At 42.4% G+C, this 20,197-nt stretch overlaps 1 protein-coding gene across 1 annotated transcript in view; it reads left to right on the top strand.

Moving 5' to 3' along the window:
- Positions 1-20,197, top strand: part of NAALADL2 (N-acetylated alpha-linked acidic dipeptidase like 2) — a 901,987-nt gene that overhangs the window by 533,307 nt on the left and 348,483 nt on the right. Inside the window, exon 6 of the mRNA XM_043492184.1 lies at positions 2,760-2,879. Coding sequence (XP_043348119.1) covers positions 2,760-2,879 — 120 coding nt within the window. The remainder of the gene's footprint in view (positions 1-2,759; positions 2,880-20,197) is intronic.

Below are 20,197 nucleotides of genomic sequence, written 5' to 3'. Positions count from 1 at the left end.
CCAGTGTTTCACCACCCTCCTAGTGAGAAAGTTTTTCCTAATATCCAACCTAAACCTAAACGTCCCCACTGCAACTTGAGACTATGAACCACAAGACCCCCAAAAGGGTGAGTAGCTGCAAGGGCAGGGTGAATCACTCTTCTCGGTCCCTGCTGTACACTAGGAACATGGCTCTTGGGGACAGCCAGCACTGTAGGGGGGGCTTGATAATCATTCCTGTCCCCACACTTTCCACAGGATGTGATCATTATGGAAGATATCTAGCTGCTGAGGGTGAGCAGGGAATCAAGGGAGGGTCTTCTCCAAGCCTGCGGCTTCCACACCGACCCCTATATGGCTCACCTGTGTGCAGCAATGGTCCCCCCCGCTCTCCTGTGATGGCACAGTGGTGGGGGAAAGTTAGCATTAATGGGGAATGAAACAAAGCAGCTCTGCCGAGGAACCTGCAGCAGTGGATTGCCCAGTATCTCCGAGACAGTTTCCTGGAGGTCTCTGAGGGAGATTCCCATGAAGTGAGGGAGTCTATCAATAGCCTGTTCCACCATTCAGAATCGGCATGCGGTGGGAGACAAGCCTGATTTCTGCAACCCTCCTGCCCCAACAAATTGCTTCAGCAATTCCCCAAATCAGATCCACTTACCAGGATCTTAGTCTCCTGTTTGCGCTTCGCCAAAATCTGATTGCTGTGACTGGCTAGGCTCCTCTGGGGTAGAAAGGAGCTCCTGACTGCATTCATCTCTGGCCTCTGAGCCATCCTCTGCCTCTGGGTCCTCCTCCCCTTCTTCATCCAAGATTTCCTCCTCCTGGCTCAATCCACTCTCGATTGGCACATGAGCCAACAAAGTATCCACAGGGGCCTTCGCAGTGGAGGTGGCGTCGCCACCGAGTATCGCGTCCAGCTCTTTGTAGAGCCGGCAACTCGTTACTATTACAGCACAGAAACCCGCTTTACTGCGCAGAAACTTGCCAGTGTAGACAGGGCCTTAGAAAGAAACTTGTTACTTTGAAAATTTAGTGAAGAATAAACTCCAGAACAAAGGGGCTTTAAGACATTGGTTTCTTACCAGTTCAACTCAGACTTTGAGATATAGATTTCAGTCAAATTTTTCAGATGTAGGTGCCTAATTCCATATATATTTAAGTATCTAACTAAATAGCCTGATTTTCAAAGTGCTTAGCATCCACAATCAGCTTCTAAAAATAGGTTTGTTTAGATATCTACATTTGAAAATTGTGACCTTTAAATTTACTAAAGTTAAGGTTTTGCAATTGCCCAAAATTGGCTTACTAAGAGGTAAGTCCCTTTTGTACTGTACAGTTCCTCTATGGATTATTTGAATCTTACTTTGATAAATTCTTTTGATTTTATTCAGTTTCCCTGAGGGGCATTTGGTGGTTGTTATTAATTATTATTATTACATTGAAAGAATGTTCTTGTACTGCATTGATTTATAGCTGTTTGTATGATTGATTTCTTGGCAATGTATTTCTGTATAGCGGTCACAGGATATATTCTAATCACTAGTCCTGACAACAACAATATTTGGACAATATTCCAAAATGACAACATAAGGCTGACATTCCTCCATGCTTCGTCTCTGCCCAAAAGTGAATTTTTGCGGAAGCAATGAGCAAAATCTCTTTAGTCATTCTTGAATTATGAGGGAAGGGAGAAAAGAAATCCTCCAGTATAAAAAGAATTTGTGAGTTATTTTTCCACCCCTCCTAGTGCTTTGGCTTAATAATATTTTGACTTAGATAGCCCTCTACAAACACTTTTTAGTAAGGCCTCACAGTGTCCTTATGCAATAGCTCAATAAGGAAGTATAGACTCCACATGGGCTGGGTTACACATACGTGGGAAATCTCCCACAATTTTTTAAAGCCCATTTTTAATGGCAGATTTTCAGAGGTGGTCTTTCAAATACTGCGGAGATAATCTCATTATAAATGCCTGGATGATGGATAGATAATTAGAAACAGGGTTTTTAATGCTATAGATAGATAGCTCAAGAGCCATATGAACCATATCTCACAAGACAAATGTGGCAGGTTGGGGGGAATTAGGGTATTATGCTGAGTGACTAATATAATCATTTTTGCTTATCTGAAGTATTATATGAATCTGTGATTTCACTTCAAAAATGAATTAGCAGATTTCCCAGTTCTGGTTGCATCTGCATAATTCTGTTGATTTTAGATCCTACAACTCCGGTGAGTGTAGAGCATGGAATGTTATATTTACATTAATGAATTTAGATTAAAAGAATCATTGCCAAATCACTATCATAGGTGAAAATTGTTGGGCTCCTTAAATCACAGTCAATGATTGTGATGGAAAATTGGGCTGAAAGAAGTGTATTTAACCAGTCATGTTTAATTCTCAAGCCCTTTGGAGTTTTAAACATGATTAGGAAATAGAGATAAGTTAATTATAGAACTTTGATCGAACACTTTGTTGCTCTACAGGTAATTTTGTTTTAGTGGCACTAAATTCTTGTTTACACAGTGTGACTAAGGGGTGTAAATTCTAATGCATGCTAGCATGTTGCACGCTAAAAGGTACCTAATGCAGGATGACATTACTCTGCACTAGGGAACTTTTAGTGCACACTAGCAGGGTCCACACAGGCCAGTCAGTGCGCCACATGCTAATGCCCAGTAGAATTTACTTCCCTCTTGTGCTGACTAATGCACCATGGACAAGCATTAATGGTAAATGGCAAACAATAGAGCCTTAATTACGTTTCTCTTTACAGGCAGAAGTCATTGATGTGCAGTATGGGACTGTAGAAGATTTAGTCCTGATTCAAGCCATGAGAAATGTGACCAATAAAATCGCACTTCTGAAGCTAGGACAATCACCTTTACTCTATAAGGTTAGTTACATGCCTGATGTACTTTATCTAAGTAATTTCTTTTGTTGTTCGTTTCCAGATACTAAAATGGGGCATTGTGTTGCCATCTTTCAGTGGGCCAGTATTTGTTGGCATTTAATAGACTCCTTAACTCTTTCCTGCAAGCGTCTGCAGTGTTTGCTTAGTTCCAGTTTTGATATGTCATGTGTTTTATTGAATTGTATAATACAGTATCAGAGGCTGCCTGTTGATAGTGCTGTATTTTCCCTTGTTGGTGTAAATCTTACAGCGAGGGAAGGAATCTGTAGGCGAAAGAGGGAACGAGTCCAAGAAAAGAAGCAGTTGAGAGCAGGGGTAGCTGGAGCCTTGTCTGTCTAAAATTTGCATGTCGTCTTAAACTGAAATCTCTAACTCAGACATCATATCTAGTACTTGGACTGCTGGAGACTTAAATATGCCCTGAGGTGAAGCTGAGTGCAGCCTGTGCCTGCTTAACGTCAGGCTTTTGAGGATCTTCCCAAGCCCACTGGGCTGCCTTTAAAATCCAGTGCTTCTTAACTTGCTATGACTGTGCTCTACAGACACTGAAATTGTGAGGTGATCCTCAATAAAAATACAGCACCGGAGGAATAAACAGATGGGGCCTATCAGGCAGGCTGCAAATAAGACAGTTCTTGGTCTTGACTATGGTTTGCTTTAACCTGGTTTAATTGTATATACTATACATACCCAAGCTGGCTCAGTGTCAATGCTGCCATTGGCTTTTTAGCTTTGCTCCCCATTCTTACTACCTCTGAGGGAGGGAAGAACTGCAGAGAGGAAAACATCATTCACTTTTGTGGAGTTTTCTGCCATAAAATGTGTGAGGGCATGCTGCCTAAAGCATCTGTACTTTAGCTCGCCGCTTCCACTGCAGGCCAGCCACATCCTCTGATACAGTGGACAACTAGAAAGACATTTTAAAGAGACATACTAAAGGCCGACTGCCAGCTCCGAATGAGCGTATTGTGTAGTTTCTGTTCCTTTCCTTCCTTGCTGTGTGTGTGTGTGTGTTTGCTCCCTTCCATTTCTGATATTGGTGGAGAGCACAGAGATTAAACACGTTTGTCCATTTTCATCTGAAACTTGACAGATCAAAATATTTTATAAAAATTAAGTTATATTTTTGATGTAAAAACCCCTATTTTTTATTGTGAATATTTTATAAATAAGAATTACATTAGTTTGGTATTTCAAAAGAGTCTGCTGGCTCAGTAAATAATTAAACAAGACACTTCATGCCCAATTCACAGAAGCAATTATAAAAGACCAGTATCTCCAGATTTTATAATTAAAGAATCCAGAGCTGCTTCGCTGGCCACAGAAATCATAGTGAAGACCAGGACACCGGTTCATAAAATAGCTGCTTAATATTTTTGTAATAGAAACAGTCTCTGTCTCAATGAAAATGCCATTTTCAACTGAATAATTTCAGTTATTTATTTAAATTATTTAGAGCCAATCTCATTACATACATGAAAGGTCAGTAATCATTGTCAGAATTTGACATGTGCAGCAGTCTCGCGCATAGATCTTATGGTGCATTTCATTGTTAAATGCCAGTAACAATGAAATCACAATCAGGGTTTGTTTAGTACAGTCTTGAATAAGAGGGAAAGTCTGCAGTATAAAAAGGGCAATACCGTTATGTACATCTACCCTACAAAGAGGATTTGTTAAGGTTTAAGGTTCTGATCCTGCTAACACGTATATGTTCTGGACTTTAAGCATGTCAGGAAGTCCTACTGAAGTCTAAAATACCCACCTTTTCCTTCTGCCAGAGAACTAAAGCCAATATGTGGGAAGATTTGCCCTCTCTTATTATTTCTTCTTTCAGGTCCCAAGCCCTCATTTTTAGGACACAGATTGAGATGAGTCTTGCTCAGCTTTGAAGTAATTGTATTCTTTGTTAAAGTAGTGGAAAAATATATGAAAGATTAATCTTTGGTATGGAATATTTCTAAATGAAAAGACATTTTGGACAAACCACTCTTGTTGTGCTACTGGGGTGAAATCCTGGCACCTTAAAATCCCTGGCAAAATTCCCATTCTTGGATCAATGGGATTCCCATTTTTTTAAACTATTCTCCATTCTGTTTGTGTTTGTTTACTTACTGAGTCTTCCATTTCTGTTTTCCAGACCCAACCCTCCTCCTTCCCTGTTTTTCCTTCTCTTTCTTCCAGGTACTTTGTTTTAGAGCATGTTAACACAGAAAATTGATTCCAAGCAGATCTGCAATTATAATTTTTATTTAGTGTTTTTTATCCTAAATTTTGTATTTAGCTCACATTTTCCCTATTTCATGAATTTTGATCTCTCATGATTATATTAAAACGATTGTATTTATATTACAGTATACAATACTGTAATTGGGACCAAAGGTCCCAATTAAGAGTGGGGTGCTTCCATGGCAGGTATATGCAGAGAGACATCATCCTTGTCCTGTAGTTTACAGTTGTGCTCTTATTTTTCTATTTCCCTCCCGCCCTTTACTTTGGCAATCTTTTTGTCTCTGTATCTCTTTATTGCAATCTCCTCTATCTTTTCTCTGTCCTTCATATTTCCCCTCCCACCCCCCATATTTTTTTTACCTCCCCTCTCTTTCTCTCCTTACTGAGTCCACTGGAGAAAGTCCAAAAGACAACAATACATTTTTACTACTAGCAAAGCTAAGCCTGAGTTCACAAGAAGCACATTTCCTTGGTTTTATAGATCATACTCGACAAAAAGAAACTTGTGTAAGCAGAAAACAGTTGTTCATCCAAATATGTTCCAGGTGACAATTTATATGAACTTGTAAAATATGGATATAGATCTGGATTTTTGAAGTCTTCAGAGTTCTGGGTCTTTGGATATGCAGTTTTCATTCTTCCCATGGCACTGATTTGTGCAGTTCTGGACAACCACAAAATTCACATCCAAATCCAGATTGATAATCCCACAAAAAATCCAAGTGTTATTCCTCTTCAGAGTTTGTGTGGTCCATTATAGAGATTTAGCAGGCTGCAAAATTTGCACCTGGGATCAAATTCTAAACCCTTTTGGGGGTGTTTGGATAGAGTCTTCTGGTTTAATCCCATTTTTAGTATTTTATATGGGTCTATTGAAGACAGTTTATGGGATGGGGAGCCTGGGGCAGAATGAGAAAGGAAAGAACTATGAAACTAACCTAGGGCCAGTAACTGGGGATGCCCCTCTCCTTCCCTGGAGTTCCTCACAAGCAGCCATGGACATCTTTTGATTGTCAACACCTCTGTGAGTTTTCTGTTACCACCACCAAGCCACCATCACATTCTACGCACAATGTCTTTCAATCCTCAGCCCTTCCTCCAAGGAGAGGAAGCAGAAGCAATCTCACCAGCCAGAGACCTAGCTTCCCCTAGGCTCTACTAGCCCCTCTCTTCTGCACTTCCTTCCTGTACTTTTTAACTACCATCTCAGCTGATGGGGTAATTAGCTCCTTAGCTCATTTGACCATTAGGTAATTAAGTCTTTGGTCCCTCAATCAGGGTTTCTCTGGGGTGAAACTTAGTGCCTAAGTGACCAGAGTGCTGGGTCAGCTGCTTGCTTTCAGCACTCTGTCACAAGGTTTAAATTTTGTGTTGGACAAGAAGAATTTGTAAATGGGAAATGTTGCTATATATGTAATAAGAATTGTCTCCCAGGTTTTTGTATGTCTGATAACTCACTGGAGTTATCAAGATTTGTGTACTATATTAACCATTGATGGATTCCAAATATTCTAGATACATTGCAGTAGAATGAACCTACCCAAGTGTGCTCTAACCTTCCATTGATTTCAGTGGGATTTACAGTGAGTGCCAGCAGAACAGCAGGTATAGTAAAGGAACAGTAGTTAATTGTTGTTAGCGGTAACGATACAACAGTCATACGATAGCCTCGATTTGCTAGCACCAAAGGTTAATAAGTAATAAAAATGACTAATTACATCCTCAGAAAATTCAGATGATTTTATTTCTTGTCCCTTGTAAAAAAATGTAGTTTTTAAATGTAATTATTTTTTCCATTTCTTTCCTATGTGTCTGATTTATTTTGGAAACATTGCTGAATAAAGAGGAAGTGCCCTAATAGGAGTACAAGAGAAATTGGTTTTCCTGAGTCACAAGGAAATATGTTCAGGTTTAGATTGCCCCCTATGCACAGAAAACATGTAAGGGTTAAGACATGCAATGAATTTTCAGTGGTGAAGTTTCCTCCAAATAGTTGTATTGGGGATGGGATCTGCTTCCCCCATCCCGCAGCACAAGATACATGTGGATGTTAAGACACTTGGTTAGGAGACCAAGATCATCCCTGAGGTGTCTTCATAATTTCCCCAACCCCCACACCATGGCAACATGGCTCCTGAAGTGCTCCTGTTTTCATGGCCTTTTCACTTGAGGCTTACTCTGAGGGTGGGTTCTTAAATCAGGACAGGAAACGTACATACAACATTACCGATTGGTCAGTATTATTCTACACAGGTAATCCCCATTTTTCGGGGGAATTGATGCCATGCAGTTGTTGTCCTTTCCTGGAGCCTTGACCAAGTGATTTTTGCATGGAGGAGTTTCCTTGGTCTCTGGGTCACAATGTGTGGGAGCAGGCTGCTTAAGGCATCCTGCACCATTTTGCTGCTTTCCTTCCATTCCACGCAGTGTAGTGAGGGGTGAAATCTTGGTCCCACTAAAGTAGGGATTTCACTGTTGGTCTTTGGGGCCGACTTGTATACCTACTGAAGTCAGTGCTTTAAAGTGATTTCAATAGGAGCAGGGTTGAGTCTATTGTGGGTAACAAATGTAATTGCTACAGCAATAATAAATTGGAATGTATCACTTACTTTGATTGGAGAAAGCAGTAAACTAGCTTTTTGCGCACACAAAAATTCCTCTACAATTTGCATTTTCAGTAACTATAAAAGAATGTGTATTTCAGAAAAGAATTGAGACATTTTATTACTTGTCACTAGATCTGAGTGAATAATTCATGGAGCACAACGTATCCAACAAATTTAGCCTTGCCTTTCTATTCGTGGTATATCTCTGTAAATAGATTGCAATTTCCTTGAATTTATTTGCTACTCTAATACATTCCGCACGTTCTTTAAAATTATGTTTAAGCTTCTCTGAGTTGATCACGAGCAATTTGCTGTAAGCAACTGATTTTCCAAATTAGAAATTTGAGCTGTGATGATTAGTGGTGATTGGTCAGAAAAGTAACATGCTATTTTTTCCTGATTAGATAAGGATGTGAACACTTTTGATACATATTTTCACCCAAGGATACTTATACTAGAAAAGATCCATCTCCTAATCTTCACAAGAACACAAGAATCAATGCAAATTTAGGCTAATATTCATGGGGAATACTTTGAAGTAAAAGTCACTAGCCTGTATCTTTTCATGAGTATCTCCCGAATCCCCATGACTTTAAATCTTAAAAATGCAACCACAAAAAATCTACATTTTAGGCAAAAGATTGTAAAAAAAATAAAGGCAGAGAAACTAATTCCTAATAATGATAATCCTAGCTTTGTAATTGAAAATAGCCATTAAGTGCAGTGGCTGAAATTTATCAGTTCAGCATGCAGCTAAGCTAGAATAGACACAGGTAGTGGTTTAGATTAGAGGAGAGAGAGTTTGCATTTTGTGAAGGTTATAGGAATGTCTGCACTGACAATTGAGCCTTTTATTTATGACATCCCACAACAGATTATTATGCAGGCATTATAAGAACCTCCCCACAGAGCCACACAAATGATCGCAACATGACCTAGAAAGAGCACCCTTTCAGTGAGAAAGAGGCATATTTTTCACTTCTAAATCAATCTTGAGTTTCCCCAGAGTAGATACTGATTATGTTGCCTTTTATAGCAGTATTCAGTTATGGGATGTCCATTGGGGAATTGACCCAACAAACTAATTTCAGACTGGATTCCTACCAGGATCTCAAAGGAGAAAAGATAAAATTTAATCCACTTAACCACTTGACCTTGTCCTACTCCTGTTTATCATATAGTGAGCTATGTGGGTTGCCAGGTGAGTCCAAATCTTCTGATTCAGGTAATGCTAGAATTCCAGTTTTAAGGAATTTTTATGACAGTTCAGAGATTTATTAGCCCAGTGCGTTTGACTACTGTAGGTCTTTCTCTCCTTCAGTAACCATGTTTATCAAATTATGTCAAATTAACTTCCAGCAATTTAGTTGATCACATAAACAGGTGATGCATTGGACTTGCTGCTTTTGACATCAGATAAATTTTAACGTTTACAAACACTTTATTGGCTCTTATTGTGCTTTGCAGTATAAGCTACTTAATTGAGACAGTGCACAAGAACCTTAAAAATGAAATACATGGAAGATATCTAAAAGAAATGAAGAAAATTACGTACCCTACCTTAATGAATAAATATGCTAAGAACCTACTTGTAGCAGTGATCACATTCAGAACAGTGTATCTTTCTTTCTGTTGGTCATACCATACTTAAGAAATTGTATGAGTACCATATTTTCAAATTAGTATAAACTTTGCTGCAGAGGAAGAAGTCTTTGAAGTGCATCCCTTTGCCTTGGCCAAGGAAAATGGCATTGCAAGGATGACAGTGTAAGGCATCAAAGTCTGTGGATTCCGCTGCAGAAACTACTACCATAGTAAATAGGAGACAGATAAGATAAAAACACCAAAATGTTGAGTACAGGGAGGAGTATTTGGATGTACTTTGTTCCTTTTCTGTGGCATGTGCATACATTGCAGATTAGATTAATTGGGACTCATTGAAAGCTCAAAAATTTTGATATGTAAAATGCTTTTGAACCTGTAGTACCCATACATCTGTAGTACCTGTGAAAACCTACTCCTTTTCACACACAATGATTAATTCTTTTGTATGTGCAAATCTGTGTATTTTATTTTATTTTATTTTTCTATATTGGTAGCACTTGTATATTTTTGTATATGCAAGTTTCCTGGAATGTTTGTCCCTTTGTCTCTTTAGCTAAGTATAAATCAGATCTCAAGATGACTTGTTTGCATGTTACTGCTCATAATCTCATTTTAAAGTACTTTAATGATTGTTTTTGTTTTTTGCAAATGGCTTTATCTGGCATCCTCATGTGAAGTGCTGTTTATATTATATGTGTGAGTAGCAGCATGATTAAATGCTGCAGTGAGTAAGTTGGGTGTCCCTGCTTAGGGGCCTGAGCTTTATTTTATTTGAAGATGAAGTTCTTTTAGGGACCTCCTTGGACGTATATTTCCCCCTCCTTTCATTTCACTGGGTCTCATAAGACTCGCACTTGGAGGTGGGTGGGGGAAGAGAAGAGGATCTTGCAAAGTGAAGATAACATGCAGGCATGCAAGATACTCATTTCAAAGTGAATTATTAGAATTAACCAGGCTGCTTTCTATAATTTAATGGCACAAAGACTTCAAAGACTGTAGTAGGTTGTGAAAATCAAAAATATATGCTATTTATCTATCTGTTCATGTGTGCATTTTTGTATACATAAAGTAGTTCTGCCAACTCTCACAATTTTATCACAAGTCTTACATCGATGGGTATTTTTCTTTCAAGTCCCAGCTCCTGGAGACATGTGATATGTGAGAATCTCAGATTTCATTAAAAAAAAGTTTCTAGCCCCTATAATTGCAGAGAAAGAGTTGAAAACATGAATCCTAGAGGCTCAAAAACAGATGGCAAATAAACAGAACCTGACATCTATTATTTTTAAAAATCCTATCATTTTCTAAGTCAATGTTATGATGTTTTGGAGACCTGATGCATGATTTTTAAATGCTGAGGGTTAGCAATACTGTATTTGATATTTATAACTTCTGGTTTATTAATATTATAGATTTTCCCCAGCTTTCTCTCAGCCTAGCCATTGTCCACTGATTTCTCTAGTTGTCACTGCAGAAGTGGGCCCTGGGAAAGGATCTGAAGGTGGAGGTTGGCAGCAGACTTGTGGGTCATTGTAAGGACAATGCTCAATACTTTAAGGGTGGCCTAGAGAAAAGCACGAAGATGTTCATGGGATATGCAAACAAGTGCCCTGTTGAGGCTGGGGATATTGATGGATGGAGGCAGAAGTGGGCAATGTGACAGCAACACAATGAAAGATGGGTGAAGACCTCTGAGGGACCTTGGAGTTTAGGACAAGAAACTTGAACTGGATACACTGGTAGAAAGCGGAGTCAGTGAGTGAAAGATTCAAAGGAGAGGGTGATATCATTTTTTTAGTTGGGACTTGATTAATCCACTCCCGTTCAGTTTTGATCTAGTGTTCCTCCTTCCCCATCCAAATAAAGAATACCCATGAGTGCAGTGTTTGGTGGTGGTGGTGGAGGTGGTGGCAGAGGAAAGAAAAGTGGCTTAACACTATTTCCCCCACTATTAACCTGAGCTGGTCTAAAACGTAACAGCTGGTAACAAACCCCAGTCCATCCAAAATCAAATGAGCAAAAAAACTGCTGTATTCCTTAGGGGTCAGAAGTAAGGCGGTTGAGTAACATCTAAGAGCCCTAGTGTGGGCCAGCATCTGGTCCAAAACCTTGCTTATATAATTCAGAGAACTGGCTGCCAAGTTTGTATGTCGAGTGAAATTTTTCACATGTATTTTAAATCCTCAAAGTTTCCTTATTCTGTGTTGTAAGTAGGACATTTACATTCTTTGCTTATAGTGTTTTATCACAGGATTAATGCAAATTAAATACAAAGCAAGCTCAATTTTCCTTGTGGAATAAAGACCTATAAAATGTAGGATGTTCTAGTTACAGGACTGCGGTATTGTATTGTGTGCTGTTCATCTATCCAATCATAAAAATCTGTTTGATAAATACCATTGGGCCAAACTCTGCACAGTTTTACTCACACAAACAATCCATGCTATGGGAATAGTCCCAGTGAGGTTTATAGGACCATGCATGTGAGTAAAAACTATTTGCATGAGCAAGTCAGTTAAGGCTTAATAATGTTAATATTAAATAAGCAAGTATGACATGAACTTTAAAACCTGAAATCAAATTCAATGGAGCTTTATTTTAGAGTAATATTTAACTGAGATTACCTCTCAGTAGAGATTTAGGGCTCAGTTCTGCAAGGATCTCAGCATTCTGGACCCAATCTAGTAGAGCACTGAAACACACACAACTTTTAAGCATATGAGCAGTCTCAGTTGACTTCAAGGGATCTGCTGATTTGCCTAATATTAAACACATGCTTAAGTGTGTTGCTGGTTTAGGGCCAGAATGTTCAGCACCTTGAAAGTTCCAAACCTCTTTTAGCAAAAGGAAAAAACTTTCTTGAAGTTCATTTAATACTGTAATTATTGAAATAATGATGTTATAAACTGGAGATATGAAACACATGCATAGTGTCTCATCCAAAATGATGAGCTGTTTGCAGTGTTCCACAGCTGAGTTCCTATTGACTAGAGCAGTGGTTCTCAACCAGGGGTACACAGAGATGTTCTAGGGTCCATCAACTCATCTAGATATTTGCCGAGTTTTACAACGGGCTACATAAAAAGCACTAGTCAACTCAGTACAAACAAAAATTTCATACAGACAATGACTTGTTTATATTGTTCTATATACTGTACACCGAACTGTATGTACAATATTTATATTCCAATTGATTTTTTTATAATTATATGGTAAAAATTAGAAAGTAAGCAACTTTTCAGTAATAGTATGCTGTGACACTTTCATATATTTATGTCTGATTTTAAGTAAGATGAAACTTGGAGGTACACAAGACAAATCAGACTCCTGAAAGGGGTACAGTAGTCTGGAAAGGTTGAGAGCCACTGGACTAGAGGAAGCATTGTCTGATACTTGTTTTGCCTTGATCAGATTTCTTTCTTTCTTTAGATTTGTGTAAACATTAAGGAAAGCACTTATCCAAAGCTCTGTGCACCTTTGTCATATGTTCCAAATACAAAAATAGATACAGCAGCCTCCCCAAAAATCTCAGGAAACAATATTTTAAAAATCCCACTCCACTCTAGTGCACAAATTCCAGCCCTCCCTCTCCAAGTGCCTGTGGAACACATGGGCTTTGCATCTTGACCTAAAGATCAAAAGGTGTGGACTAATTAGAACCTGCGGAAGAGAGGAGTGATTTCCAAGTCTAATGCAAATATCCTGCCAGCAACTGTGTCAAGCCACAGCCCCATGTAGGGTGCAGTGTGGTAGTACTTGTAGTCTAATATGATAAAGTCATGGATCATATTGGCAAAGTCCACATTAGAGAAAATGGTCACAGACATATATCCTGGTCATTACTGTTATATATTGTCTAATTGGGGACCCAACAGTACCCATTACTTGTGAACAAATTGCATAATAAATGGTGGACACACTCCCTCACCTAAAAGGGCAACTATGCTTCTCACCATGTCTGCTGATGTTGGTTTCAGTCTCTTGGGGTGTTATCATTTTAACAATTCAGGCATTTTATTTTTAAATGGAACTCCTTCGATTTGACTAAAAACACATGGAAATCTGTTTCTTGATTTAGTTTTTTCATCCCTTTTTTTGGGGGGGGAGGGGGAAGTGATACCGAGACAGCCTCCCTCTGCGCGGAGAGGCCGGGGCTGGCCTATTGGCATTTCAACAACAGCTTGCTGGAGGATGCGGGCTTCATGGCATCCTTCCGGGAGTTCTGGCTGGCCTGGCGAGGGCAGCGGCGTGCCTTTCCCTCGGTGCTGCAGTGGTGGGACCTAGGGAAGGTGCGCACCTGGTTCTTCTGCCGTGACTACACTCGGGGCGCCAGCCGATGGAGGGATGCGGCAATAGAGCAGTTGGAACGGGAGGTCTTAGAGCTGGAGAGGCATCTGGCTGCCAGCGCCGAGGATCCCCCCTCTGTGGAGCGTGCCGGGAGAAGCGGGAGGAGCTCCGGGCCCTCGAGGACCATCGGGCCCGGGGTGCCTTTGTTCAATCCCACATCCGTCTCCTTCGGGAGATGGATCGCGGCTCCTGCTTCTTCTACACCCTGGAGAAAAAGAGGGGGGCCAAGAAACATGTCATCTGCCTTCTGGCAGAAGATGGCACCCCCCTCATGGATCCGGTGGAGATGTGCAGGAGAGCGAGAGCCTTCTACGCAAGCCTTTTCTCCCCGGATCCGACCGATCCTAACGCTTGCAGAGTGCTCTGGGAGGCGCTCCCTACGGTCAGCGCAGGCAACCGAGACCGGCTAGAGCTGCCTCTCACTCTGGCCGTAGTTCTCGGAAGCCCTCTGTCGCATGCCCACCAATAAATCTCCGGGCATGGACGGGCTGACCGTGGAGTTCTACCTTGTGTTATGAGACGTCCTCGGCCCAGACCTAGTCACCATCTGGGCCGAGTCTTTGCACAGTGGGGTCCTCCCTCTTTCGTGCAGGCAAGCCATGCTTGCCTTATTGCCAAAGAAGGGGGACCTCTGCGATTTACGAAATTGACGTCCCGTCTCGCTCCTCAGCACGGACTACAAAGTCGTGGCAAAAGCCATCTCGCTGCAGCTAGGGTCCGTGCTGGCAGACGTGGTCCACCCAGACCAGACCTACACCGTCCCGGGCCGCAGCATCTTAGACAACCTATATCTGGTCCGGGACCTTTTGGAACTCGGGTGTAGGGATGGTCTGTCATTCGCCCTCCTGTCCTTAGATCAGGAGAAGGCATTCAACAGGGTGGATCACGGGTATCTCCTGAGCACTCTGCAAGCATTTGGCTTCAGACCCCAGTTTGTGGGTTTTCTTCGGGCACTGTACGCCTCCGCAAAGTGTCTGATCAGGCTCAACTGGACCCTGACCGAACCGGTCAGCTTCAGGCGAGGAGTACAGCAAGGGTGCCCCCTCTTGGGCCAGCTGTACGCTCTGGTGATCGAGCCCTTCCTCTGTCTCCTCCGAAGGAGCTTGACAGGGTTGGTGCTGCAGGAGCCGGAGCTGCGGCTGGTCCTGTCGGCGTACGCTGATGACGTGCTCCTCATGGTCCAGGACCCGGGTGACTTGGCGCGGGTGGAGGCTTGCCAGGCCATCTATTCGGCAGCCTCCTCTGCACGAGTCAACTGGGTCAAGAGCTCTGGCTTGGTGGTAGGGGACTGGCAGCAGGCAAGCTCCCTCCCACCCGTGCTTCAGGCCATCCGGTGGAGCATGGGTCCGGTGCTCTATCTCGGCGTTTACTTTTCTGCCACGCATCCCTCTCTGCTGGAGAACTGGCAGAATTTAGAGAGCGGGGTGACAGAGCGGCTCCGGAAATGGACAGGACTACTTCGGTGTCTCTCCCTTTGAGGGAGAGCGCTGGTGCTTAATCAAGTAGTCTTGTCCATGCTCTGGTACCAGTTCAACACCCTGGTCCCAGCCCCAAGTTTCCTGGCCAACCTCCAGACATCGATTCTGGAGTTCTTTTGGTCAGGACTGCACTGGGTCCCTGTAGGGGTTCTCCATCTACCCCTGGAGGAGGGAGGGCAGGGCCTGAAATGTCCGCTTACTCAGGTCCATGTCTTCCCGCTCCAGGCCTTGCAGAGGCTCCTTTATGGTGCAGGTAGTCCGGCATGGAGCATACCGGCGCACGCCTTCCTGCGCCGCTTCCAAGGGCTCTGATACTCCGAGGGCAGCTCCTTTATCTCTATCCGATAGGTCTTCCGGGAGACCTCTCCGGGCTGCCGGTCTTCTACCAGGACCTCCTCTGGACCTGGAAACTGTTTTCAACGGCAAGGTCCATGGTGGCCACCAAGGGGGCAGATCTCCTCGCGGAGCCCCTGCTACACAACCCCCAGCTCCATGTGCAGGTGGTGGAGTCCCGCTCGATGCGCCAGAGGTTTATCCTGGCAGAAGTCACAAGAGTCGGAGACCTCCTGGATTATGACGGGGAGACTGGCTGGATCCCCTGACGCTCGCTCAGCACATGGGGCTCTCCAGACCTTGTACTCCCCGGCACATACTTCAGGAGGTGAAGGCTGCTTTGCCGCCCGCTGCTCGGATTTATCTCAACCGGGTCCTGCACGAGGGCATGCCCCGCCCACCCTCTACCCCAGGCCTGCCGGACCTTTTAATTGAACCCCTGCCCCATGGACCCCCTCACCCCTTCACTGTAAGCCAGTTGCACGAGATGCAGCTGGTCTGCTTTTAAACCACGCCAAGAAAACATCTATACATGCTTGTGTTCCACACCCTTCACGCCCTCACCTTCGTGTCCCACCCCGATACAAAATGGCGAGAACTCCTGCCACCTTTGGAGGGTGAGGAGCCCCAGTGGACCAGTCTATATTCCACCTTAGTCCCGAGGCCCACCAGGGATGACAGTTGGCGGCTCCTTCACGGAGCCATGAGCACGGGCATGTACTTGGTGCGGTTCACCTCAATCCCAGACACCTGCCCCTTTTGCGGCGTGAGGGAAACCCTGGCACACATACCTGGAGTGTGCCAGGCTGCAGCCCCTATTCCATCTCCTCACCAATATTTTATTACGCTTTTGGTTGCACTTTTCCCCTCATCTTCTTATTTATGCACTCCCTATCCATGGTCCCACAAAGTCACGGGATCTCCTGGTCAACCTCCTCCTGGCCCTAGCTAAAATGGCCATCTATAAAACCAGAGTGAGGAGGTTGACGGATGGAGTCTCCTGTGATTGTGGAGCCTATTTCCGATCCTCGGTCCGTTCACATATCCGGGCAGAGTCCTCTGACTCCCTTGACGCCTTTGAGGAGCAGTGGGCGCTGTCCGATGCTTCTCTGCTTGGTGTCCCCGTCCGGTTCCCTTCGTTTGACCCTTTGACCACACTCCTGTTATTTCATTAGTTGTCCCCCAGAATTATTTGGAATCTAGGTCCTGTGGATCCCCCTTTTAGGCTGGGGGGGATCCTTTAGCAGTGGACGGGCTTCAACCGCCCACTTCCCGGATCCCAAAAGGACTACTTTTCTATAGCCATCTGGCCTTGCCCCGTCACAATATACACACACATTATGCATATACAGTATGTATAAATATGTGTTTGTATACACACACACACACTCAATCACTCACTCACTTGTTCTTTATATATATATAAAATCCTGTGGCCTTATTGAGGTCCGCCTGGTAGACTTGGGAAAATTTGTTGTCTTGCATTAATTACCCTCCCATTACTCAACTCTGCACTGCCTGTCCCTTTCCATCAGTGAGGACAGCCAGCCACTTGTCAGAGAAAAGGAAATGTTTTTGTCATTTTTGTTTCTCTGATGAATGCATGACTGGCAGAGTGATCCCCATCCATGTGAGTGCATATTATGTCTGTTGCTGATTAAACTTCTTCAACAGCTATTTTAATCATATTCTTCATCAGTTACTGCCAAACTGGGTCATAGTTTGTCTGCCCTAATATTTTTTTTCATTATTCCTACTGTTGGTACATAAATCATTATGGGGTTGATTCTCCATTACATTAGTTTTATGCCAGTGTAAACCCATTGAATGAAGTGAAGTTACACTGGTGTAATGAGGTGGAGAATCAAGGCTATGATGTTTTATGTAATTGTTAATGGTTCCATTATATTTAAAATACTTATTTTTCTGTTACTAAGCTTTGAAAGAGTAATCTGGCCAGGTATTTTCAGTCTGGCTTTCTTTTCACATTACATACTGCCTGCAAGCACTGGTAAATGCAAAGATCTCTCATCAATCACAGCTGACAACTGTGCTGTCACCAGAGAAAAGGAATTAGCGGTAGAGAAGAAAAATTTCTGTTTACCCTTTACACTTCCTGCTATAATCACAAAGATGTTGCACAAGATCATGCAAGACTGAGCTCCTACTATTCTCTGTTCTATGTAGGTTCTTACCCTGTACTCATCATCATGGTATCTGAATGCTTCCTTCATTTCGGTGTCAGGTTTTTCATTCATTGTATGTGTGACACTGCACCCGATATTCTTCACAGTGATATAATTATATCAAAATTATAATATATTTTATAGGTTTCAGAGTAGCAGCCGTGTTAGTCTGTATTCGCAAAAAGAAAAGGAGTACTTGTGGCACCTTAGAGACTAACAAATTTATTAGAGCATAAGCTTTCGTGAGCTATGCATCCGATGAAGTGAGCTGTAGCTCACGAAAGCTTATGCTCTAATAAATTTGTTAGTCTCTAAGGTGCCACAAGTACTCCTTTTCTTTTTGCGAATATATTTTATGTAAGATAAGGCATGTGAGGTGAAGTATCAGTGGAAAGGTTATGGTATGACTATCCTATTTGTATGCCTGAATCATTTTTGTATCCGAAGTTATGTATATTGACTGTGTATCTATTTCACATGTAGCTATTCCTGGGCAACACCTGCGAGGCAAAATGCTCTCTGTCTAGATTGCTGGCTGGGAAGGGCCCATTTAGGTTAATGAGCCATTAGGAAGAAACAATAGGCCTTAGGGGAAGTTTATCTACCACCTGGGAGTTAAACAGCCAGTGGGAGATGGCTGCTATGACTCTACAGGGACATGTGACCAGGTTACCTGCTGCTGGACTACATCTTGGGATGTCAGTATTTTTCTGCTGACTGAAGTGGGAACCAAGCTTTGAAACAAAGGGTTCCCGCCATATGCAAAAGCAATATAAGGCAGAAGAGTGACGGCATCTTGGTTCTTCGCTGACTCCCCACTCAGGAAGACTCCTGGAAACACCTGAGGAACAAAGGTTGAACTGGGGGAAGTGCTGGACGCAGGGTTAAGGGATTTTTAGCTTGTGAACACCTGGGGTTTCCAAGCTGTAAGCAAGTGCAGCTTGCCTCTTAAGAATCTGCAGCCTGCTTGTACCATCACTTGCGTGAGAATCTGCTATTCATAATCAATCTATTTAGTATATTAAGCTGAGTTTGCGTTTTTTGTTTATTTGCTAGGTAATCTGCTTTGATCTATTCGTTATCCCTTATAATCACTTAAAATCTATATTTTGTAGTTAATAAACTTATTTTTGCTCGATCTAAACCAGTGTGTGGGAATCATAACTTGGGGCAAAAGGCTGTTGCATATGCCTTTCCACATTGAAGGAGGGGACGAATTTTATGAGTTTACCCTGTACAGTTCCCTGTGCAGTGCAGGACAGTATAATTTTGGGTTTACACTCCAGGAGGAGCTGGAAGATGCCTTAGCTGGAGTCTTCCTATGCAGGGGCATACCAGAAAGCTTGCCTGCATGAAACTGCAGCTGGGTATCTCACTAACTGTATGTGTTCTGGTGAAAGTGCAGGCTAGAGAGGGCTTTGCAGCTTGTCGCAGTACAGGGTAAAAGGGAGCTCAGGCTGGTGGGTCAGGGGGGCTCAGAGGTGCCCCAGTTCCAGATGGCACCCCAGGGGGAAACCCATCACAGTATGGTGTTGCATTTTGATGGGTTTTGGGGACTATTGAAAGCTTTTACTAAAAGTTTTGTCTTTTAAAATAAAATTCGGATGTAGCTGTAATTAATGTATTACCAGCTTTTTTTTGTTTCCTTCCCTATCATCTTCTAACTATAGTATTGCATGTTTATGTTTCCTAGATGTCAGTTCAATGGACTCTTAGAAACTTAAAGTGGTGCTAAATCTTTTTCAGTGAATCTATTTTGGCAGAACTGCATTTGCTTCTAGCACATATGAGGTTCTGAAAGATATTTCCTTTCAACTCCCCCAAAGAATTGTTGGTAAAAGAAGGAAACTGACCTAGTGAATCACAAGAATGAGTGTAGTACTTTTGCTGCCCACTACCTGTTTTGGGGTCATTGTTACTAACAGGGCTTTCTTAATATTCTCAGTTTATCCTTGCTCTGATATTGAATCCCGCCTTTCATAATCACTGCATAGACCCTCTTCATGGCAATACATCTGGCAGTTTTTTTCTCATTTTCCACTCCTTTCTTGCCGACAAGGTATGGGTATAACTGTGGATTAATGCTTCTGGGCCTAATAGCATACTGGTGTTATTGTGTGGAGGATGTTTTCTCACCGAGTGAATGAGTGACTCTGTAGTGCTCTATGATTGCCAAACTAATACAACTGCCATCTTGGTCTCATCAAGCACTTAAGCTCCAGACCTTCTCCAAGTAGCTCTTTCTACTATTTCATTTTAGTGAAACAGGATATTTAGAAGGTCAGACAGGGTGCCAAAGCCCTGATTTATCGGTGTGCTGAATGGAAACAATGAAAAAGCAAGGACTTTGGGGAATTAAAACTAGTAATTGTTGACTTATTCGTCTCTTTCATCCTCTGTGTACAGTACCTGCAACTATATTTCACCCAAATTACACAGAAGCTGCAGCTGTTCTTTGTCATATAAGTCACTAACACAAAACATTCAATATGAACATAGACTGTATAGCACAT

This window comes from Dermochelys coriacea, chromosome 9 (assembly GCF_009764565.3).
Source record: "Dermochelys coriacea isolate rDerCor1 chromosome 9, rDerCor1.pri.v4, whole genome shotgun sequence".
NCBI classification, from domain to species: Eukaryota; Metazoa; Chordata; order Testudines; family Dermochelyidae; genus Dermochelys; species Dermochelys coriacea.
Note: the sequence above shows the minus strand (reverse complement) of the source record. Positions and strands in the feature narration are given on the sequence as shown.